Below are 23,337 nucleotides of genomic sequence, written 5' to 3'. Positions count from 1 at the left end.
GTCGCAGGTAGTGCTGCTATGCTTTGTACCAATATACAAGTTGTTCGCATAAATACAAACTTGGAGCATTATAGAAAAGAAATACCCGCAGCGATAGAGAGTTCTCAAGTGAGCAATAGGCTGAAAGTAGAATTTCAAGGTATTTTATGACTTTGATAACTGGTCAATACCCAACCTCAGGTCTGCCAAGAAGCTCAAGCGAACTTTGTAGCAGCCAGCTAGTGTTATCCCATTAAAATCAGGACTCGAGAATAATGATTTTGAAGGCAGCCGAATGCCATCCTATTGAATGCTTGCAGGAAATGATCTCAAAAGATATTAATTACACTAGTTCTGGGTAGGAACATGAAGGAATTCCGTAATCATACACGAGCGATAACAATCTGGATCATGTCCAAATAGAAAATGAAGCGCATTGTGTTGTCAATGCAAGCCTACATCACACATTCAATGGCATCTCTGCCCAGCATCCCACACGAGCTAGCAAAACAGCAATTTACTTTACAATCTTTTTACCGTGGTTTATTATATTTTAATGCTTCAATTCAACTTATCCTTCCCAATGAACTATTAAAAAAAAGTTAGTTTACAAACACATCGATTATCCCTGAATCTTCGTAGTTACCAGGCAAAGCGTTTCCAGGAACGAACAATCTCTCGACACCATCTTTTGTAATAACAGCTAAACGAATAACACCACCTGAAGAGCCATCACGAGACATTGCTAATGACAGAGCTATTTCACGTATCATGTCAGTAATAGTTACAGTGACCCATCATCTATAAACACTTACAATTCTTGACAAAAGTTTCGCACTCTTCGCGAGCCATATCATCTCTATAGTTTGCATCACAGTAACCGTAGATATAAGTTGATCCAGAGCCTACACGTGCATTGCATTGATTAAACGAACTACTATGAAATGGATACAGATTCAACACATACCACCGATGGCAAAAGGAGCTTTGTGTAAGGAACCACCAAGGGGAATATTATATACAGAGGGACCATCTGTCTTGTCCCAACCAGCAACAATGATACCTGCAGATAAATTATCCTTGTTTTGATAGCACATTTCTTGGAAGAGAGCAGAAGCTGTATGAACAGAAGGAGCTTCGTTTTCATTTACACTACATGTTGACAATCTACTTTAGCATGATTGCATTTAGTCTTCCAGAATGAGCCGCAACTTACGAATACATCTGAAGATAGTAATGAACAATGTCGGCAACTGCTTGAGTATCGGCAGCAGAGCCAGAACGGCAACAGTAAATAGTGTCATGAACTTTGGTCAATTTGTCGGTAACTCTGTTGGCAATGTAAGCACCAGTGGTTGTACGTGAATCAGCACCAAGAATTACACCATCTTTGAAGGCAACTGCCATGATGGAAGTCTATTGGAGAAGTTTAGTACATGGCCATCTTGTTATTCAAGTGCGTCTCTACTTTACACCAAGATTAACTTCTCCTTTCTTCAGACTCATGATTGATATATGTTAATTGTTAAAGGATAAAGAAGATGTCGTTGTAGAATACGTATGTAGGTTTGACCTTTGACTGACTATTAAAATTAGCAAGAACTTTTTTCTTGCGCTTATAGATTACGCGTTTATAACAGGCTGAATCGATGTCATCAGAGGTGCTTACATGATTGTAGTGTATCTAATCAGTTGCTCTATAAGGAGATTGAGTATTCAAAATCCTGTGCTCTACAGAAACAATGTCAGGCACGAATGAGATTACTTTGGACGAATCAAAAGGGGGGGGGGAGATCTGGTCATTTCGTATAATCTACTGCAAATGAGCAAAGTATATTTCATGCCATGTTTGCTAAGATAGTTGATGTACCTGACGAGATCCTATGAAAATAACACATTTTGCCAGGCAATTCATTCCGAATAGTAAGCGCGGTTTAGGTATAGGCATGATGTAAAGAAATAAAAAAAAAAAAAAGATGATGATAACATGATTCATTAAGCAACATTATCAAAATACAGGATAGCATTTGGTCATTCGGAACAATGAATTTCAAGTAACAAGAAAAGATGATGGTTACTGAACTAGGGTGGTTCATCAGCTGTCTCAAAAGGCAGAAATAAGTGGGGCAGGATGATCCACTGCGGTTGTTTATATGTTGCCATATATCAACAAAAAGATGGGTAAACATTTCAAACTTTCTTGTGATTATACAAATTTGTAATAAAGAGTAATTCTGGATATATTTATACACACATATCTGAGCGAGTGAGCACAATCAAAGTATAGGGAGAATGTATATTGAATGTCTTTTATATATGTATTTGTATATGTATCAAGTATATAAAGTCAGGAGGAGTATATCATCATCATCATCATCATCATCATCATCGCTATATAATAGAAAGGAGAGGGGTTGATCTCTTAATACTATACAATAGATAGAAAATGCTCACAGCCAATCAATTCAAATTCTTGATGGATTTGCTTTGTCGAAATCTTCTGATATTATGATAGGTCCCTTTCATTTTCTTACTTGATTTAGATCAGCACGTTTGCTCCCTGAATTTCTCTGCGTCTTTGCCATAAGCAGCTATTATATCATGCCGAACGGATCATTATTGCAATAGCTAGCAGTAATCCCTTGTCTCACTCCATCTCTGTCTCTATCTCCTATTGAGTCATGTTTAAAAATGGAATATTCAATGACACTGATAGGCAAAAATCATGCGTTCATGATACTCACTACGACAACTGAAGTACTTTAAAAGGCAACTAATCCCTTTTTTATTTCTGATTGTCTATAAAAGATCTCATCGTATCTTTGAATAAATCTCTCTCTCTCTCTTTTTTTTTGTTTTTTTTTTTGTTTTTTTTACTTCATCATTTCAGCATGTCCAACATTAATTACGGGTCTATACCTTCATCACCACCATTGAAAACGTATCATCTGACGACAGCAGAACGAGACTTGCTCCAATCAGATCGGCCAGGATACGGATCGAGAACAAGAGTCGAAGTTGCCTTCAATCTAGTCAATGCTACAGTTGGGGCTGGCATCATTGGCTTGCCATTTGCCATTGCTCATGCTGGCTTCTTTACCGGCATATTTGCCTCCATCATCGTCGCTGTATTAGCCCAAATGGGCTTGTACATGCTGGTCGTTGCAGGGCAGCGAGTGGGCAGCTATAAATACGCATTACTTGTGGAGCATTTATTGGGCAGACCTGGTTATCATTTCCTCAATTTCATGATTTGCGTTCAAGCAGGCGGAGGTGCTGTTAGTTACTTTATATGTAAGTGTTGTCTGCTTGCATTGATGCACCATCTTAACCGCAGTTCTCTAGTGCTCGGCGACAGTTTGCCCTTGTTATTCCAGAGATACCTTCCTCAGTATCCCATTTTAGGTGATCGTACATTCATCCTGATATGTGTCGGCATCGCTTGTGTAAGTCTCATTTGATAGTGCAGTTATCAGCATCACGCTCACGTTTTTTCCCTTCATTTCAAACAGGTGCTACCATTAAATATGTCAAGATCCATTGGTTCCTTGGCTCGTTGGTCCATTATTTCAGTGGCATGCTTGCCTATCATTCTTCTCACGATTTTAATCAGAGCACCTGCTTATGCTCCTAAAGAGAGAATTCCTCTTGAATGGGTCGGACCTGATGTCTTTGGTGCATTGGGTATCATGGCATTCGCATTCACCTGCCATCAAGTGGCACTGCCTAATTTTTTGACCTTGGAGAACCAATCCACGCATAGCTGGAAGTTAACTACCATCTTATCTACCGGTATCAGCTGGTTGATCTCCATGACCTTTGCTATTATCGGCTACTTGTGCTTTGGTACTGACGTGCAATCCAACTTGTTTATGAATTTCGCTAGCGATGACCCACTCATTAATGTCGGCCGATTTGCGCTCAGTGTGAGCATGATTTTGACCATTCCGTAAGTGTGTCATACAAGGAAAAAAAAACGTGCTATCAATATATTAAACACGCATTATTTTTAGTATGGGTATCTTTCCTACTAGAGAAGCCATTCAAAAGTCATTAGGGTTCGAGACTGCAAGCAAACAACCTACTAACACACAGCATTACACTGTAACCGTCGTCTTATTTGCCGTCATTCTGGGCCTCTCCGTCGCAGTGCGATCTCTTGGCACTGTGTACTCCGTTGTCGGTGGATTTTCGGCAACTACACTTGCTTACATCTTGCCTGCAGCTTCTTATCTTGTCACCCGCAGTGTCTATTATAAGAATATGAGCTCACAATCCATTTTGAATTCTTCACAGCCCAAGAATTTCATTGGTGTATTCCCTACATTGACTGGATCGACTACATTGACTCCTGACGAAAACGACCTAAAGGCACCCTTCTCGTGGGACACTGCATCATGCTCATCTTCCTCTGCAAGACACTTGAATTTCGATGATGATGTTGCTACTGTAGATGGCGAGGAAATCAATGAGCCGGATTTGGGCATGTACGCTTCTTTGAAGCCTACATGGTTCCTGGATATCGCAGCTGGTTTGCTTATCATCTGGGGATTTGGTGTCATGTTTCTTTCATTATCTTCAGCACTCAGCTAAATATATACACACACACACACACACACACACACACACACACACACACACATACACACACACATAGATGATATTCCCTTCCCCAAGCAGATTCCCCCCCCCCTTTTTTTTTTCTTTGTATATTCCATTCTACTCTAGAACTATAACCACAAGCATACTATTCCTACTGCCATCACCCCCTTGTCATCTAATTATGACTATATTCCCCTGTTTCCCCCCCTCTCCCAAATTCCCCCCCCCCCTTGATTATCATATCAATAAACTTTCATTTTATTTAATTTCTTGCCATATGAATTCTCTATAAGATAGATACAGGTTAATCAACGTGTCTGCTTGTGCTAAATGACTTGAATCGGAACTTACTCTTCCCTTTTTACTGACTGAAATGGGCTTGTTGTTTGACGCACCATGACCTCCATTGACCAGATTGAATTTATCAATAAGATCATTGACAGTGTTTAACCCTTTGGTGATGGAAGCAAGATATGCTACTAATAAAACATCGTTGTATTCCTACTCTTGCAGGTTAATACCATGGCTCATCACTTTGGTGAGCGTATCGTTACCGTCTTGAACTGTTCATCAAATGCTGATTTCTCCAATACAGGGGATCTTCTGCAGATACTAGAGATTTGGCGGATGATATCATGATCAATGGGTATGGCACCAGATTGAGTATCCTGAAGATATTGATGGAGGAACTGGATTCTGGCGTTCAACATGGCAATCGCATTTCTCTGGGTAGTCAAATGAGCAATCACTTGATTTGCGCTGTATTAAGTCATCTCATCATCCATTAACCCACTGAGCACTTACATGTATTCCCAAGGCCAGTATCTGCACTGGATGAGCTGGGCTTAGCCACATGATCCACAGCTATACATTCAGCTTCCCCAGTTTCCACTTTGTAGGTTGATTTAATAAAGGCTAATCTGGTATTTCCTTCCACAATGTCAATGATAGACTCGTAAATGTCGACTGGGAATTCTTTGGCTGCTCCTGTTGCCTGTAATGCCATGGGATCCATCTGTAAAAACAAGGCTGATTCACTCACTTGAAGGAACTTAAGGCTGCAAGTTACTACCTCCCTTTCTACATCTCATGTGGGCCTATGTTACCTGTTCATGAAGCTTCAAATCGGCTTCGGAAGGGGATGATCCGAGTGTATACCAGCCCATAAAGTCAAGATTCGGAAACACTTGCTTTACTATATAAATTTATCAGTACTGTAATGCAGTGTCACTGTGTATGCTTGATAATACTTACATTGCTCCAGCTTATAAAGCAGGAATGCCTTGTCCAACACTGTATTACCGTCTTGCTCGGTTGATAATGGAAGCTCAAATGAGTTGATGATATCGACATCACGGCCTGACTGAGAAGCCAATAATGCACCATACATACGACCTATGTACCATGTGAATACACGCTGTCTAGACTGAGCCCCATCATCATTATATACCATTCTCAATCGCTGTGGGGTTCTGCAATTTGGTGCGTGTGTAATGATCAGAGATATTCAACAAGACTAAAGGATGACTGAAGATCATGTTAGCATTAGAAACAAACGTGTCCACACATCACATACACAGAGATGGAAAGACCAGAGCTGCTCTGAACATTGGATACGATGGGTGCTATCTGTGTTGAGTCGTCTATGATTTCCATGGCGCTCATCATATAGGGTTTGCTCTCACTCTTTCGGTTGAAACAATACAAGAAGAAGAGTGTTGTCGACAATGCAGAATAACGAATTGAACAAAGAGTCTGTGACGCGTGTCTGCCATTAGAAAGGTGTATCAGAACTGATACAAGGCAGCAGTAATGGAATCACTCAAGCAGCCATCTCTCCCGCTGCTGCTTTTCCCACTCTGACATTTTGTTTTGCACCGTTCGATTCACAGTGGCGATGGGTGCCCGGCTATAGTTGATCAACGACCACTACCGCCTCATCGATCATGGAACCGCTGTGGACATTTGTGCCACGAGTGGATAGCACCCAGTATCACACATGGAGTATTGCGAGACATCTGATGTAGGCTCGATATAGGCTTATTTGCTAATACAGCCTGGTAGAGTGTATATACAGCAACGCAATTGATTTACACATCTCATTCGCTGACTCCCTAGCTAGAGCACCGATGTAGATACTATTCATTTGTAAGCATCCCGGTTACACAATATACCACCTATCCGAAAAACAGTTTCTTTTCAGATCCTACTTCCACTCAATTGGGCATCCCTCCTGTTGATGCTACAGCGATATGGCTGTCAACGCTTGTCTCAAGCTTTCTGTTATAATGGAAAACTGCATTGCTGTTTCATTCGGTCTTGCTTCATCGTAATGGCAGGTCTAATTTGACCCGAACAGTTGTGATGGGGTTTGATGTAGAACCCAAATGCTTGATTTGAAACTCATTGTAGGAACAAAAGCCAAGGCAATTTTTTCTGCTGCTTGCTCTTGTCTTTTCTCTCTCTTTCTATCTCTCAACATGTACAATGGAATGATTCCAATAGCACCAGCAGCACCCATCTCAGCATCCAAACCAAGTGACATACACAGAAAGAAACGCACAAGGGCCAAACGTAGCTGCGACTTGTGCAGAAAGAAGAAGACCCGATGTGATAGCGATGTCAATCAACCTTGCACAAAGTGTCGACTAGCAAAAACGGAATGTCAGTTTCTTGTAGAGCAAAAGAAGCGAGGGCCATCATCAGGGTAGAGTGGAGTCGTGCCTGTATAGTCATGGCGAGGATTGCAGTCGCTAATATGCCTCCAATGTTGTAGGAGCTATGTTGAAGTGCTGGAGAACAGATTATTGCGTATGGAAAAATTACTACAAAACATGGCTAAAGAAAAGAGCCATAATACAGCAGACGAAAACGAGCACAATTCACCTAATATGGACCGAGGAAGTTCCAGCCCTAATTCGCGAATGGAGAACGTTTGCTTTCTCCAACCTCCACGATCAGAAGACACCGAGCTTTCAGATACGCTTCCTGAGCATTCGAGCAATGGCAGTGACGATGAAGCAGCTTCACCCAACATCATATGCCCCACGAAAGAATACTCATTAGAATCAGACAAGGATTGCCAAGACATCGAAACACAGATGCAGCAGCTCACCATAACAGACTACCAACGGACTCGTTATCTCGGTGCAAGCTCCGGTGTGCATTTCCTGAATCAAGAGCTGTTCAGCACCAACAAAAAGCATCGTATTCCACAAGAGCCTTCCTGGTTTGTGCAGAAACTCAACAAGGACGAAGAGGAGCATGTCATTATCAAGAGCAAAGAGGTGTTACAGGCAACACTCAACACTGGACAAGATGGCACAATCAACCGCGTTGTGCTGTTTGAAGATACCCCGCATATAACTCAAGAATTTGTTGATTACTTGGTTCACATGTATGCACGAGGAGAGTTGCATTGTTCTAGACATTGGACTGATGAAACCCTGCTGTAGGTACTTTACTCGTATCCACAATTACTGTCCAGTCATCAACAAGGTGCAGTTCCTCGAACAATACTACTATCACAATCCTTCACCGCCTGACAGATACTTGCTATTTGCCATTGCGTTTATCGGCATCACCATTTTCAAAACGGACATCACCAATGCAAAAGTATTCAACCTGTCGAATCAGCAGTTGGACGAAATTGAAGAGTCGTTAAAGAACAAGGCGCACAAGCTGATGAGCATTGTTTACAAGCGATCGATGATCAGCACTGTCCAGGCACTAATGCTGCTGAGTATGTTTGTGGGACACGGTGAAAACGACGATGAAGATACCAGCCATTGGTTCATCACAGGTATGGCCATTCGTATGGCTCAGGATTTAGGTCTTCATCGTGATTGCTCCAAATGGCTGATTCCAGATTACGAGATTGAGCTTCGAAAGCGCATCTGGTACGGAGCCTATCTGATGGATCGATGGGTTGCAGCTGAATTGGGTCGGCCGATCTCTATCATTGACAACGAATTCGACGCAGAATTGCCTACACCTTACGAGCTCAACTACACATCGTCAGCGCAAACAGAAAAAGCGGAATTTACGCCCATTCTGATATTGGAAGCTGAAGAAGCATTGCGTGAAAACAAACCTGTCTATTCGTCATTTGTTTACCTGGTAACGTTATCGCAAATCACAGGCCAAGTCCTCGTGGGTCTTCATTCGACTAGAGCAAAGCAGAACCGCCACAACAGTCTGGACCTTGTCAATATTCTGGATCGCAATTTGAGCATGTGGAAGGCCTCCTTACCGCGAGAGTTGCAGGTTGATTTGAGCAATCCCAGCCAGTATTTCAGCACAGCTGCTGGCGTTGTCAACATGGCACACGGATGTGTCTTGTTGCTGTTGTACAGACCGTTTATCAGGAACCATTCAGAGACAGACGACGCCAATTTAGCTTTCAAAGCCCTCAGTATCTGTACAGCAACAGCTACCAACTTGTTGGGTATCGTCGAAGCAATGGAACGAGATTACTTTGTTGCGTTACCCTGGAACATGTCAGTTTAGTAAGTTCAATTATGCAATTTAATATACTATTTCCAATATTAATTTGATGCTCCTATTCCGCACTCCAGTTCCATCTTCCAGGCTGCTATTGTGTTTCTACACAACGCCAAAGGTGAGAATGAATTTGTCAAGGAGCAAGGCAGACAGCATTTGCTGAGATGCTCCAAAGTCTACCTGGGTGACCCTTATCTCAAGAATACGCGCGTGGTGAAGGTGCTGCAGTCCTTGGTCATGAACTTTGATGTCCAGATGGACGACTCGAGTAGCTACCGCAGTTCAACCCATTCGCTCGTAGTGAATTCAGACATGGGCGCTAGGGAACCAGAGCGCAACGATTCGGACGAAAACGACGATGCTCAGCACAACTCGTTTCTCGTCAAGACTATGATTGAGTCAAATCGATACAAAAACACACTGGAATCATCGCCTAATACAAACAACGCGAGCACGTTTACAGTGACCACCGGCCAGATTCCTGGGAGTCAAAGCAGCGTCAAAAGCTCCAGCGACAGCAGTTATCGTGAAACCACTCCTACGATTCCCAATCCATTTGCTGCTGCCCCTCATTTAGGTGGAACCAGACCAGAAGACATGTTTTATTCATCCCTATCCATGAATTTCGCTAATAACCGATACAAGCAACAGCAGCCAACAGCTGTATCGCCCAACATGCCTCAGCAGATGCGACAACAACAGGACCAACCGATGAATATGGATTTTGAAAAGAGCTGTCTATTTCAAAATGCAGATGGGTCAGAGATGGCCGACTCTATCCTCTGTCCAAATATGGCAGAACTCCAGCAAGGTCATGCTGGCTTAGGAGAAGGTCAATGCTCACTCGCGTTTGATGCAGAACAACAGCAGCACCAGCGCTATCCAACATTATCTTCCACAAGCACAGCAAATACAGCATCGGAATCCAACTACTCAGCAGCATGCCACCAACAACCACACCACAGTGCCAACACGTTTTTAGGCATCCACAATATGGAGCCCATATCACAGCCACAGCCAGCACAGTTCGATCTGACAAGCCTAAGTTCTCAGGTACCTCTGTGGGATGTTCCAAGCGGCGTTACCTGGAATGAGTGGGAATCCTTCCTCAAGACAAATGTTGACTCTCCACATGTATCCACTTGATGGAGAGTCTCTGTTTATATAAGAATAAAAAAAGATGGAAAATTAACTTTTTTGATGTCGTACCACGATGTAGAACATCCCTCATTCATCGATGGTGAGCAGCGCAACCAGATGGCCTTTTTCTTCTTGTTGAGCTAGCGCTTTTTTTTTTTTGCATTGTACTGTGTGTTCTACATGGATCTATGGCTTTGGTGCTAAGGAGTGCTCAATTAAGTTGATTCCAAATTGATGTGCCTTGTTTTGAATATTAATCAATTGTACAAAAACGAAGCAGCTGTGTTACATTTTTTTATTGTAAATGTGTAACTGGTTTACTTTTTGTTCTGGATTTTCTCTTTTTTTTTTCCTCTTTTCTCTCTCTCCCTCTCTCTCTCTCGCTCCATCCCTCCATTTTTACTCACAAGATGAAATGTGTCGATAAAGTGTCGCTCGTTTATTTATTGACAACTTCCATCAGCTTCTGTTATGCGCAAAGTAAATAGATCCACATCCGTCATCACATTTCATCCAATACTGACTTTTTTTTTTTTTTTTTTTGTGCTCTAGACTGCAAAACAGATTGCTCATCTACCTGCTCACCGAGTTGCTCAGGCAACAATGTGTGTGCTGTAGGAACAATGACAACATGCGGTGTTTGCCCTGTGCCAAAATGTGTGCCAAGATCAACAATTGGCCTTCCTGATATCGAGAATCCCACAGACAGTAGCAGCTCATCAAATGCTGGCCTCATTGGCGGTCTTGTGGGCGGTATACTTGGTGCAGGCTTGATTGTGGGTGTGCTGATGTTCTTGATGATTCGACGCAGAATCAAAAACAAGAACAATATACCTTTGGCCTTTAGAAGTAAACAGAGAAGCAACAGTAACAACAACACAGCAGTCAATGAAGAGATGCAGGAACGAGCCAGTCGCCAAGTTTTATCTGGTGTCATTCCAGTAACATTTATACCTCCAACAGCAAGTAGCCATAACAGCATGTATACAGAATCAGAAGCAGAAATACCTCGTTCTCGTTATGGAAGCTTTGCCACCTTTGCTAATCAGAATGAAGATGATTTAGAAAACCCATTCAGTGATCGTCCCTTCTCCAATGCCCACAGTATCATGACCACCACCACTACAACAACAGACTATCACGGTAGACGAGATTCAATTGAATCCAATGTGAGTCGACAACATGTCGCTACTGTCGTTCAGGCAACGCAAGTCATGAGAGCCAAACCTCAAATCATGCGAGTCAATACAGTCAAAGTACAAGATGGCGTTACTCGTAGCGGATCATTCAAAAAGACAATACAACCTGACATTGCCAACGCATCGACTTTTACTCCCGACACAGCAACCTTAAGAGCAGCCACACCATTATCAGTAGCTTTACCTGCAGCGAACGCTACAACAATCACAATCGCAGAGGAAGACGACCCTTTTGACGATAAGAACAAAGTAACATCGGCTTCATCTCCCATTACATCGTATACCGATAGCGTAGTAGGATCACGAAACAATAAGCCTACGGATAGCGTCATGTCTGCTCCTGGAGATGGTGAAATCACAATCTTTTGGAATGGAAGTTAATTGAAAAAGGTGATCAATACCTCCATCTTTTTATAACATGAATGTACCATATATCATATCAATACTACTTATTATATACTCTTTTTTTTTTTTAAAAAAAAAAAAAAAAAAAAAAAAAAACTATAAAATACATAAATCAACGCAAATATCATCATATAATTACTAGCCATAACTATGTTATACGACGCTGCACGACAAACAATGCTAAAATGCTTTCAATTCTATTAAGAAAAGGCATAAATAACAACGCATGCTCTAGATATTATTATACGAGATCAAGATCATCTTTGATTCAGTATCCAAGGCATAATCAAAACCTCAATAAAGTAAATATGTCAGTCGTGAGCCAGGCTGACTAGCATGTCCAAGCACCATAATGTACAGAAATAGTGAAAGAAAGTAGTTGGGTTAAGCGATAGTACTTTTTTGATCCACAGTTCCGTTCGCCAACATCAATTGTCTAAGCGGGGCATTCTGGCCAGCCGCCAAGTATAAATGAATCTCCGACCATTCTCTCTTGCCAAGTTTTCTTCAGAATCGACTCAATTGATCTGTTTTGCGAAATTCGACTATGTAAATTGAAATGATTTTGTCAGGCACCCTTAAGTTCTTTTGTAGTATTTTTCAAGGCGCATCCAATGGTGCTAATAAACAAGCTTGTTATTAACAGGCTTATTGAGCAATTTTGAAAAATACCAAATGAGGTGTTCCGCTAAAATGTTGAAATTTTACATACAAAGATCCCGAAAAGATAGTTTCAAGGGTTGCTTTGAATGAATAGAAACATTTTGAATTAATATATACCTTAGTAAAAGTCTTCATTTTTTGAGGGGAAAAATGCGATCAATTGATTTCTTGATGTTTTCCATGAGGGGGTTACCTCATGGCTTTGGGGTTGGTTTTTGATGATGTTGTTCAGGTCCCAAAAAAGTTGAGCAAAGGTGTCAGTAAGTTAATGCTGGATGAAAGTAATTGTTTTATGCTATTCTGGCCGTCTAAAACAGCTTCTAATGCGAGAAAACACGGCTCGAATGCATTCAGATTATGCTGTGCTTTGCATAACTTCGAGTAGTAAGAGGTAGTGCAAACATGCTGTATGCCCTTACATGATATATACTTATTGATACAGACGCGAAGCGCTCAAAAAAGGCCAGATCCACAGTTTTAGAGAGCTCGCACGCGATAGTAGAAATTTAAGAAGCCTGCGCTAGTGGGATGCTCGATTTAGGCTGCAATCTTTGAATGCGATTGATAAAGGTGAGCCACCACCGCGTAGGTCAATTCAAACTGGAGTGAAGCGAATTTACAAAGGTATTCGAGAGATAGAGGCATTCTTGTATACTCCTCATGATGATAAAGATTGGAGCATTTGCAACGTGTACCTTGCAAGAGTCCTAATGGTCATGCTGTCCAGCAAACAGATTGTCTAGCACATTTACAGTTTGGCATTCGACGAGGCCAGCAAGAGGCTTGATTGTTGAGGAATCCACCTTCAAACTATCCACCACAAGGGATTATTGCAAACAGCCTCCGGCAAATCATTTATTACTGCAATGTGTGTGATGCTAGCAACTGTCTGCCAATAATATAAGATCTGCGTTGAAATGCGCATTTGTATCTTGATTTCAATCAAGGACTACACATAGGGGCATGCACGGCTTACACTCAAGTTGATGCAAATCTGACGAATTAAAAGCATAGGCTATATGTTTATGCTGCAATGTGAAATGTACATGAAAATCAACAGGATTTCCTCTTAAAGTTTGCATTTTTTGTGTAGCTTTGTAATACGGAGATATTTTCTTCGGGGTCATCTGTTTGTTACTCACACACATAATGGCCCTGATCGCAGGTTACACGTTGTCGCCTAATCTATTCGACTCGCTTCCATGAACGGAAAACCGGGTGCAATGAACAACACCAGCAGCAATGTGACTGGAAGCAAGATCTTTCTATCAGAGGTGCGATAAGCGGTTATCTAAAATACATGCCTTAACATTGGTCAAATTCATGTCAAGTTGACTCACTTTTTTTTTTTTTTTTTTTTTTTTTTAATAGCATGTTGGCTAAATGAGTAACCAAAGGAATTTTATTTCTTCTTTTCTTTTCCTTATAGATTTATAAATTAGATTAGAATGGTGCGCACTTATACTTACAACAATTCACCTGGTCTTCCTTGGATCGTGCAAAAATTTGGTGGTACCAGTATTGGTAAATTTTTGGATAACATTGCCAATGAAGTGATCAAGTAAGGGTCAGATTTGAAAGACATTGGAGGTCACTAACCTTAATTTTTTTTTTTTTTCATCTGCAGAGAGTATGTCAAACAAAATCGTTTGGTCGTTGTTTGCTCTGCAAGAAGTGGAAAGGACAAGCAAACTGGTACTACAAACAGACTTATCCGTGCTGCCAATGATGCTCTGAAGCCTGGATCCAAGGAGTATTTGGACATTGTTGCCGCTCTTTTGGAAGATCATCTTGCAGTGGCTGTAGAAATGATCCACAATGATGAAATTAGACAAGAATTAGAGGATGATATCAGAACAGATTGTGAAAAGCTCAAATCTTTCTTGGAAGCTGCTCAAATCATCAACGAAATCTCTCCTAGGTCCAAGGATATCATCATTGGTGTTGGTGAAAAGCTGTCTTGTAGAATTGTTGCGGCTGTGTTGCAGGATAGAGTAAGTGCCCTCACTGTGTGGCTGTGGTCTGTCAGTGGTTGATCCAATGTTTGTATATAGGATGTGGATGCTCAATTTGTGTCGCTCGAGAACATCATTGATCGTGATTTCGAAAAGCTGGATCAAGAATTTTACGATTACCTCTCCAAGAAGATGGCTCAAGCTGTCGAGCAATGTGGTAACAAGGTTCCTGTCGTTACTGGTAATAGGATATGAGCACCCTCAATTGTAGAAAAAGTTTTTTAACCTGTGCGTGCGGGGTGTTTAACTAGGTTTCTTTGGTATTGTCCCTGGTAGTTTGTTGACTTCAGTCGGTCGTGGTTACACCGATCTCTGTGCTGCTCTTACTGCTGTCGGTTTATCTGCCGAAGAACTTCAGATCTGGAAGGAGGTCGATGGTATCTTTACAGCAGATCCTCGCAAGGTCAAGAGTGCCCGCCTCTTGCCTATCATTACACCCGAAGAAGCCTCTGAATTGACCTATTACGGCTCTGAAGTCATCCACCCTTTCACCATGGAACAAGTCATCCGTTCTCATATTCCTATCCGCATCAAAAATGTAGAGAATCCTCGCGGACAAGGTACCATCATTTTCCCTACTGATATCGTAACCAAGGATGGTACTGCTACCCCACCTCACTCACCCAAGGTGCTGGCTGAGAACGGTTACTCTATCGATTTATCTCGCAAATACCCTACAGCTGTTACCATCAAGGATCATGTTATTGTTCTTAACGTCCACTCAAATCGCAAGAGTGTCAGTCATGGTTTCTTTGCAAAAATCTTCTCTACTTTGGATCGCTATGGTGTGGTGGTGGATCTTATCTCTACATCTGAAGTCCACGTCTCCATGGCCCTTGGTGAAGACAACCTCGACAAGGATTTAGACCATGTCATTGCTGATTTGCGTGCTGTTGGAAGAGTAAGTATACGATAAGGGTCAACTTTAAGTGCTTTGTTTGACATTGCTTTTGCAGGTTGATGTTATCAAGGATTTGGCTATCCTCTCTCTTGTTGGTAAGCAAATGAAAAACATGGTGGGTATTGCTGGTATGATGTTTAGTACCTTGGCCTCTGCTGGTGTGAACATCGAAATGATCTCTCAAGGTTCTTCAGAGATCAACATTTCTTGCGTTATTGATGAACGTAGCGCTATCACAGCCATGAATGTTATCCATGACCAGTTATTAAGTAAACGTGGTAAACTCGTGTTGCCATCTGTTAGATTAGCATTAGAGTAATTATTTCTTACTATTTTTCATACTACATTTATATATATACATCTAAAATAAATCCTCATTTGTACCTTTTATTACATTTGATGAACATTAAAGATGAAATGTAACTTTAGAATAGGGAACGTCCAAGACTTCAGTGGGTATATTACTGCGACCTACAATGACACCGTTCTCACTTACTGCACCAAACACCTCAGGAACGACATTGGCCTCATCTGGAATCTGGACAGGCAATGCATCGATTGTATAATCCTTCCCACTGACACCAAGGACAATTTCTTCCTTCTTAATAGGATCGTTTGAGATATTTTTGAATTCAAGGTTCTTCTTCCTCATAAACTAATGTCAAGTGAGTCAACCATGTGTCATTCTGATTCATCTGGAATAGCATGCTTACCTGAACGACTTGTCCCACTTGCAAATCCGCAGTTGTATCAATAGACATGTTACCTCTGCTTGGATCGCCACTAGTAATACGACTCACGGTAGCCTCCTCATCAGCGTTTTGATCCTTTCCAGGTGGATAGATCCCTAAATAAAACTCTTCATCTTTTGACAGCTTCGGACCCTCTTGAATCAAACGCAACAGTAAGCCAGTAGCACCTCCTTCGTCAAGATCCAGGATGATGTTACCACGGCAACGCGTGATCTTTAATGGATTGCCCATCTTTTCCATAGCGGCATGAGTTACTTTGACATTGTGGGATGCATCTGATTTGGTGTAGGATGCAAATCCAACCATGCCGGACCCCATAATATCGCCATTCGAGTTGAAAAGCGTATAAGGTTCTCCCGTAACAAAGGGTGTTGAGGCTCCAATGATACCCACCTTGGCCACATCAGGGTAGTGATGATCCAATGTTTGCAAAAGTTGATCTGGCTCGTTATCGGAGACTGTAAAGACAAACGAAGGCTTGCTTTCAAGGCCTGGAGGTAATTGGTAGGCCTGTACTGGGGTGCTGACAGAGCCAAAGTTTTCCAATCCTACTTTGTCAATGTGGTCGCTCTGATACTTAATTCTTTCTGTGTCTTCAACACGACCCCATCGACCTACAGATGTACTGCGGATTTTGAGTCTATCCTGGCTATCATTGATGGTAAATGGCACAATGTCCTCGTCAAATCCAAGTAACAGTGAAATGCCATGGTTCACTTGGGCTACTCGATCGACTACGCCGCCAATCAAGCATCTTGGCTCCAGCTTGGCATGCAAGTCTTGGGTCAACTTACGGTAATGACCTAGCGAGTAGGATTTGGAGGCCAAAACTACGCAAATATCGGGTTTTTTCTTATCAAGTGTATCCAGCGATGCTTGCACGCATTCTTCAATAGTGGCTCCTGTGGTGGTTAGCTTGGTCCAGTACGAACGTGAAGAGTGTGGTACTTTAGCGAGCGTTTTTCGAGTAATGGCAGATAACATGGATGATGTAATTGAGGGTTTTCTTTAATGCAAATACGAGAGAAAAGGGAGTGATCGTCTATAAACACAATGTACCTCGATTTTAAGCAAAGAAAATTCATCTCAGCTGAATACAGCTGTCAAATTAATGTCTATATCTTTATTGATCTATGTACAAGTGTAATTCTATGAGGTTATTTACTTTTTGCCATTGTTCTTCTTCTTCTTCTTTGTGGTTGGTCCCTCCAACAAGCTGGATGCACTGGCAATGGCGAATTCACCAGCATGGTCAAAGTTTCTCTTCAAAGGATTGTTGATATTCTTTCTAGGTCCGGTAGGCTTTTCCTTGCCCTCAAACTTCTTCATACCAGGCATACGCTCATTCTTAGCGTCCTTTCTCTTCTTGCCCTTGGTCTTTTCATGGATATTGGATGGTGCTTCTCTCAAGGCAAATGATTTGGCCAAATGTCCCAAATGAAGTCTCTTGACATGGAAAATGTGCTTCTCAGCAGCGGGATGAGTGGCGTAAGCACGGCATGTAGACCAAAAGGCTTTACGGGCCAACATGACATGCTAAATGAATCGAGTTAGTAACGAAATGTCAGCTACTGTCTAGTGTAAGCAACTTACACTTTCATCAGATAGAATGTAGTTTTCCATGGTGTTTTGCAAATCTTGTGCAGGTGTCTGAAAATCATCTTGATGCTCTGCAATGTGCTTCAAGATGGTTTCCATGGTAACAGATTCAGGGAATAGATCCTGGGCCTTCAAGATATCAAGGTAGTCCATTTCGCTAGGCAGTAAGAAGAGCATGGCTTCACCAGCCTTACCAAGACGAGCAGTACGACCAGCACGATGCACATAGTCTTTGAGATCCGTAGGCACATCGTATTGGATGATACGATCTACATTGGGTAAATCTAAACCACGAGCAGCCACATCAGTACAAAACAGAACGCCCGACTTGGCCTTGCTGAACTCGGCGAATGTTTGAGAGCGAACTTGTTGATTTAAATCACCATGGAGGCGGAACACTGGTTTCTCCAAGAGCAATGTACTGACCTGGCTGGCTTCTTCAACCACTTTTTTACCCTTCTTGGTATCTCCCTCTTCTGCTGCAGGCACAACCTCATCTGAACGATTGCTCTTGAAGTTCTTGTTGTTTCCAGTAAGCTGCTTGGAGAACTTTTTGGCCTCTCCTTTACCCACAATCTTGTCTAGTGCCTTCTTCATAATCTTGGTTTCATCATCCTCATCATCGTTCTCGTCGTCAGAGTCTTCATCCATAATGGGCTTTCCAGCATGAGCGAATAAATCGTAATGGAAGTCGACAGAATCGCAGCACGAAAAGAAGACAATGACTTTACTGTTCATGCTTTTCTTTTGGCGCTTATCGTAAAAGCAAGATCGAAGCAATGCTAATAAGGTGATCAGACGTAACTTTGCAGGTACTATGGTATATGATTGCTTCAATTGATTTGGCGTGGTAAACTTCATTTCTTCATTTTCTTCCTGTTTGGATTCTGTCATTGTGGTGTCAGTGCTCAGTACGGTGGATGCGTCTCGTTTGGAATCTGTGCCACTAACAAAAGCTGGCTTTTCCAAAGACCAGCCCGCCAACTCTTTCACATCGTCTCTCAATGTTGCTGAACACAGTACTGTTTGTCTCTTCCTTGGCCAGAATTTAGATGTCATCAGTTGTTTGTATTTGGAGGATCCTCCTTGCTTTGTTCTTTCGCCAATGATGTTCATAATCTTCTTGAGTGTCTCCTCGAATCCGAGATCCAGCAAACGATCTGCCTCGTCCAACACCAACCATTTCAAATTGGAGATATCAAAGCTCTTTGTGTTCTCCAAATGATCCAAGAGGCGACCGGGTGTGCTGACCAAGACATTGACACCCTTTCTCAAGCGAGCCTTCTCTTTTGCTTTGGAGTCGCCACCAATGACAATACCAGGTACAATCCAATGCAGACGACGTACATGTTCGTCCTTGGGTCTAGGTAAATTGACAAGTGTGGTCAAGACGCCCAAGACTTGTTGAGCCAATTCACGAGTAGGAGTCAGAATGATGGCTACAGTACCTACCATGCGATCGCCAAATGGTTGTTCGCTTTGCTTAATGGCATCTTTTGGCGCAGTTGAGGCTGAAATCAGACGATTGACAATAGGAAGAAGGTAGGTGAGCGTTTTTCCAGAGCCAGTTTCTGCTTGAACGACGACATCCACATCCTCTTTGTAAAGGGGAGATGCAGGGCCCATCAACACTGGAATGGCCTTGGCTTGGACATTGGTAGGTGTGGTGACATTGAACTTGTTGACGAGATGGCCAGCGAGATCAGATTGGATGCCAATGCCTGTGAATGTGCTGGAATCGGTGGGCGCATTACTAGCACCTTCTCTGGTACTAATCACTTTCTTGCGATACGTTGTAGGGATGATGGGGTTGGAGGAAAAGAGAGAGGATGCGATCTGAGCTCTGCCATGAAGCACTTTGGTGCCAGGAGCGAGCCCACTTGCTGCTGCTGCTGCTGCTGCTGCTGCCTCTTCTTCTGTTGCTGGAGGAGTATCGGTGGATGGTGCAATCGTCTCACTATTGACAGTTGCTGGCACGGCTGATTTGGCAGCGTGTGTCTTGAGTACGCCACGGGTGTTTCCATGCTTTACAGCAGGCGCTTTAGCTACCTTGGGAGTGGTGCTAAAGTTCAAAAGAATACCATCGTCGTCCATTTTTTGCTTTGCTGAAAAAGATCGAGATCTAAAAGGTATGAAAATTTTTTCAATTGCTGGTGAGATGCTCTCTTTTATAAATCAAATGTCTCGGGGTTGGGATTCAATCAAAGCCTAAATTTGAAGTCTGCTGGCCCCACTGGCGATAAGCAATTTATGCATGGCACTTGAGGCCATTGGCGTCGTGAAACTACAAGTACCAGCTACGTTTTATCAGGGCTATTCAATCATACAGCTCTGGATGGCTATTACTAAATAATACTACAGTCTAACCACATATTCTTTCCATCATCCTACCAATTGCTTTATTGATTCAAAATTCTGTCTTAAGGTTCATTAGAATCCTGGATTAAGCACAGGTCTCTTGGCGTTCTCCCAGAATAACGAGCGCAATCTTACACCTAATGAATGCAGCAGCAGAACCCGGCGACTGGGGGGAGGTACAATCCTTTGTATGCGATGCTCGCCAATATAACCTTGTTGATCAAACTTGTAGATAAACACCCCTTCAATGTTTCTTATACGTGGTTCTGGCTGGAAAAATGTAGCATTCTTTGTGCCCTGTAGCTTCCACCGTACTTCCAGCCGCTTCACGATGCCTCTTGCTTTTATATCTTGCTCGGCTTGAGTGATGGATGAGTAGGGTACCACGGAAGATGAGGACGACACATCGTCATAATCGTCATAATCGTCGTCTATCTTGACATCGTTAGGCAGCACTCTCATTTTTGTGATTTCTAGTAAAACATTGTCGAAATATAAGCTGGTGCTCCACTTGAGCATTTGTGCAATTCCCAAATACGCTGTGCGACCATGAATTGAAAGCTTTGTATAGTGTGGATCTGATAAAACGATGTCTGTGGAATAGATGGAATGCTCTGATAATCCCTTTTGAAAAAAATGCGGTATATCATCCTGTAGTGTTGCGATGGCTAGTGACACATGTTAATCGAGTGCTGCTGTCAAGTGTATCAGTGTCTGCAGGGTTTCCTTACCAAATCCAACTCGCAATTCGTACTCTTTTGGCCTTCTCTCCTGCTCTTCTAGTTTAGTATAGACGGTGGAATGGAATAAACATCTTTTAGTATGGATGGATGGCAGGGCATGCTTCAGCTGCAGAAGGGGCCGAATGGATTGCATAATGATGTGTATAATGCAAACAGACAAATATCCGGAAACCAAAAGATACGAAACAAAATACAAACGAAATGTTCAGGTGAGGGTCCTGTCTGCACCGTGGAGCGTCACTGACAGTCTTTGAAGCACCGCGTTGGCATGTGTATGCCGTTTGATGATTGCATGAACGACATCTCAAGGACATTGTTACAGAAGACTGAAATACGTGTGCATTGGCAAGTTAGATATTCGACTTACAAGACCACAAGAGTCTCACAGGCTGCTTCAAAAAAAGGGGGCTTCATTAATGTCTAATTTGTGATTTCCCTGAGCATCAGTCAATGCCGATCTTTTGTGAGTTGATGATACAGGTAAAAGATGCTTTCAAATGTGCAATACAGTGTTCATCTGTGAGCCATATTCGGGCGTGTCCCTAAAGTGTGTACTTTTAGAGTTTATAAAACATTGAAATAGCATATTGGAAACCACATTTTGTCTATGTGAAACTACTTTTTTTTTTTTTTGAATGAAATAGAGGTACATGGGGTTTGTGATCTGGCAGCATTGATTAAATGGCCGCATGGTAAATCTCCATTTACAAAGGGTGACGGTGGCTGATTTGCCTTTCTTTCCCACTATCCACACATTTTCATGGCGAGTAGCTTAACCAAGTTCGACACAGGTCATGAAGATCTTATTCATGATATTTCATACGACTTTTACGGCAAACGATTAGTAACATGCTCCTCGGATCAGCGCATCAAAGTCTGGGATTTCATCGAACGACCTGATGCTTCAGTCTGGGAGCTGAACGATGCATGGAAAGCACACGACGCATCCATCCTCAAGGCAATTTGGGCGAGACCTGAATACGGACAAGTGATTGCTAGTTGCTCGTTTGATAGGCAAGTAAAAATTTGGGAAGAGCAGACAGTGGGTAAGATCATCTTTTGAGCACGCCGATAGATCAAACAGGTGTAAAAACAGTTTATATTAGAACCGAGAAATAGTCAAAAACGTTGGGCAGAACGATTTCGTCTCGTAGAATCGAGAGGGGCTGTACTTGACATTGCATTTGCACCAACACAAAACTCGCTTCGATTAGCCACTTGCTCTTCAGACGGCATTGTACGTATTTACGAAGCACTTGAGCCCACAAACCTCGCTCAATGGTCCCAAATGGAAGAGTTCGAGATTTCAAGTGTGTCGTATCAAAGTGCTGATTCAAAGTTGCAATCGGGCATTGGTCAGCTTCAGCAGCAACAGCAGCAGCGACAACAGCAACAGCAGCAATTACAGCAAAATCAACCTCAACCCATGCTACAACAACAGCAGCAATTACAACAGCAACAACAACCATCACAGCAACAGATTTCGCAATATGGATTCCATCAATCCAACGCACAAAGCTCCTATCAGCAACAATCTCAGATTCCGATGGGACATCCGTACGCTTCAGCGAACCAAGTACCCCAGCATCCATTTGGACAACAGCCCGTTCATACCAACAGCACAAGCTCCAGCGGGAGCTCCATTGCCAGCCATGGGTTATCTACACCTGGGGTATCCGACATCCCCACCATGACGAGTACAGCGACGGCTGGTTATGTGCAGGGAGTGTCGCCAGGATCATCCGCTGGAATTGCTGGTGTACCCACAGCAGTTGTGAGTAACATCCATCGACCTATAGACGCTGATAGTGGGTATTGTATAGACTGGTGTCCCAATAGAACGCCTGCGCCCATGATGGTAGTAGGCGTTGGTAAAGAGATTGGCGCAAGGGTGAGTGATGTCTTTGGTTAATCTGTGTCGAGTCATATTAATCTCTTTGATTAGATTTTCAAGCATGATGGGCATAATAGATGGATACCATCAGAGTTCCTACCGGGCCATACACAAGAAGTGCATGATGTCAGCTGGGCACCCAGCATGGCGAGATCATATCAATTGATTGCAACTGCGAGTAAAGATAATTTGGTGCGCATCTACAAACTGACAGAGCAACTATTACCTTTGCAGCAGCAACAGCAGCAACAACAGCAACAACAGAGAGGCCGTGTGCCCAATTCACCGGCCGGCACACCAACCCAGTCTAGTGGATCTGCCAGTAAATCATACCACATTGAGTTGATTGCTTCATTTGATGACCACAAGGCAGAAGTATGGAGAGTGGAATGGAACATTACAGGCACTATCTTGTCTTCTTCTGGCGATGATGGTAAATTGAGGCTATGGACTGCAGGCTATGATGGAAAATGGAGACAAATGGCTTCAATCACTGCAAATACACAAGTGCCTTCTGCTTCATAGTGCCGCGTTCTTTTTTTTTTTTGATATGCATTGTTTCTACAGCGACTGATGAACCTCAA

The 23,337-nt window shown here is 42.5% G+C and overlaps 10 protein-coding genes across 10 annotated transcripts; 5 read left to right on the top strand and 5 right to left on the bottom strand.

The window, feature by feature from the left end:
• Window positions 1-550: 550 nt before the first annotated feature.
• On the bottom strand, window positions 551-1,485 carry ATC70_004845 (uncharacterized protein; the record flags this gene model as incomplete). The annotated part of the gene is made up of 6 exons (XM_064824145.1): window positions 551-567; window positions 626-736; window positions 795-884; window positions 947-1,131; window positions 1,196-1,395; window positions 1,453-1,485. The coding sequence occupies 6 exons, from the start codon at window positions 1,483-1,485 to the stop codon at window positions 551-553; spliced, it is 636 nt and encodes a 211-aa protein (XP_064677081.1).
• Window positions 1,486-2,870: 1,385 nt separating this feature from the next.
• Window positions 2,871-4,572, top strand: ATC70_004844 (uncharacterized protein; the record flags this gene model as incomplete). Its single annotated transcript, XM_064824144.1, has 4 exons — window positions 2,871-3,273; window positions 3,325-3,425; window positions 3,492-3,928; window positions 3,993-4,572. The coding sequence occupies 4 exons, from the start codon at window positions 2,871-2,873 to the stop codon at window positions 4,570-4,572; spliced, it is 1,521 nt and encodes a 506-aa protein (XP_064677080.1).
• Window positions 4,573-4,843: 271 nt separating this feature from the next.
• ATC70_004843 (uncharacterized protein) lies at window positions 4,844-6,249 on the bottom strand (the record flags this gene model as incomplete). Its single annotated transcript, XM_064824143.1, has 8 exons — window positions 4,844-4,867; window positions 4,933-5,082; window positions 5,136-5,329; window positions 5,386-5,632; window positions 5,688-5,776; window positions 5,836-5,976; window positions 6,032-6,108; window positions 6,158-6,249. 8 exons carry the CDS (start codon window positions 6,247-6,249, stop codon window positions 4,844-4,846), a joined length of 1,014 nt encoding a protein of 337 aa, XP_064677079.1.
• An 812-nt stretch (window positions 6,250-7,061) lies between these two features.
• On the top strand, window positions 7,062-10,230 carry ATC70_004842 (uncharacterized protein; the record flags this gene model as incomplete). The annotated part of the gene is made up of 4 exons (XM_064824142.1): window positions 7,062-7,288; window positions 7,358-7,978; window positions 8,037-9,089; window positions 9,159-10,230. The coding sequence occupies 4 exons, from the start codon at window positions 7,062-7,064 to the stop codon at window positions 10,228-10,230; spliced, it is 2,973 nt and encodes a 990-aa protein (XP_064677078.1).
• A 404-nt stretch (window positions 10,231-10,634) lies between these two features.
• ATC70_004841 (uncharacterized protein) lies at window positions 10,635-11,804 on the top strand (the record flags this gene model as incomplete). The annotated part of the gene is made up of 2 exons (XM_064824141.1): window positions 10,635-10,704; window positions 10,777-11,804. 2 exons carry the CDS (start codon window positions 10,635-10,637, stop codon window positions 11,802-11,804), a joined length of 1,098 nt encoding a protein of 365 aa, XP_064677077.1.
• A 2,135-nt stretch (window positions 11,805-13,939) lies between these two features.
• On the top strand, window positions 13,940-15,726 carry ATC70_004840 (uncharacterized protein; the record flags this gene model as incomplete). Its single annotated transcript, XM_064824140.1, has 5 exons — window positions 13,940-14,052; window positions 14,119-14,485; window positions 14,546-14,687; window positions 14,758-15,407; window positions 15,463-15,726. The coding sequence occupies 5 exons, from the start codon at window positions 13,940-13,942 to the stop codon at window positions 15,724-15,726; spliced, it is 1,536 nt and encodes a 511-aa protein (XP_064677076.1).
• An 87-nt stretch (window positions 15,727-15,813) lies between these two features.
• Window positions 15,814-17,143, bottom strand: ATC70_004839 (uncharacterized protein; the record flags this gene model as incomplete). The annotated part of the gene is made up of 2 exons (XM_064824139.1): window positions 15,814-16,062; window positions 16,121-17,143. 2 exons carry the CDS (start codon window positions 17,141-17,143, stop codon window positions 15,814-15,816), a joined length of 1,272 nt encoding a protein of 423 aa, XP_064677075.1.
• A 177-nt stretch (window positions 17,144-17,320) lies between these two features.
• ATC70_004838 (uncharacterized protein) lies at window positions 17,321-19,852 on the bottom strand (the record flags this gene model as incomplete). The annotated part of the gene is made up of 2 exons (XM_064824138.1): window positions 17,321-17,695; window positions 17,753-19,852. 2 exons carry the CDS (start codon window positions 19,850-19,852, stop codon window positions 17,321-17,323), a joined length of 2,475 nt encoding a protein of 824 aa, XP_064677074.1.
• A 336-nt stretch (window positions 19,853-20,188) lies between these two features.
• Window positions 20,189-20,992, bottom strand: ATC70_004837 (uncharacterized protein; the record flags this gene model as incomplete). Its single annotated transcript, XM_064824137.1, has 2 exons — window positions 20,189-20,784; window positions 20,848-20,992. The coding sequence occupies 2 exons, from the start codon at window positions 20,990-20,992 to the stop codon at window positions 20,189-20,191; spliced, it is 741 nt and encodes a 246-aa protein (XP_064677073.1).
• Window positions 20,993-21,619: 627 nt separating this feature from the next.
• On the top strand, window positions 21,620-23,278 carry ATC70_004836 (uncharacterized protein; the record flags this gene model as incomplete). The annotated part of the gene is made up of 3 exons (XM_064824136.1): window positions 21,620-21,905; window positions 21,966-22,750; window positions 22,805-23,278. 3 exons carry the CDS (start codon window positions 21,620-21,622, stop codon window positions 23,276-23,278), a joined length of 1,545 nt encoding a protein of 514 aa, XP_064677072.1.
• Window positions 23,279-23,337: the final 59 nt, after the last annotated feature.

This window comes from Mucor velutinosus, assembly GCF_035048745.1.
Source record: "Mucor velutinosus strain NIH1002 chromosome Unknown tig00001542, whole genome shotgun sequence".
NCBI classification, from domain to species: domain Eukaryota; kingdom Fungi; phylum Mucoromycota; class Mucoromycetes; order Mucorales; family Mucoraceae; genus Mucor; species Mucor velutinosus.
This window is presented reverse-complemented; position numbering and strand designations above follow the sequence as displayed.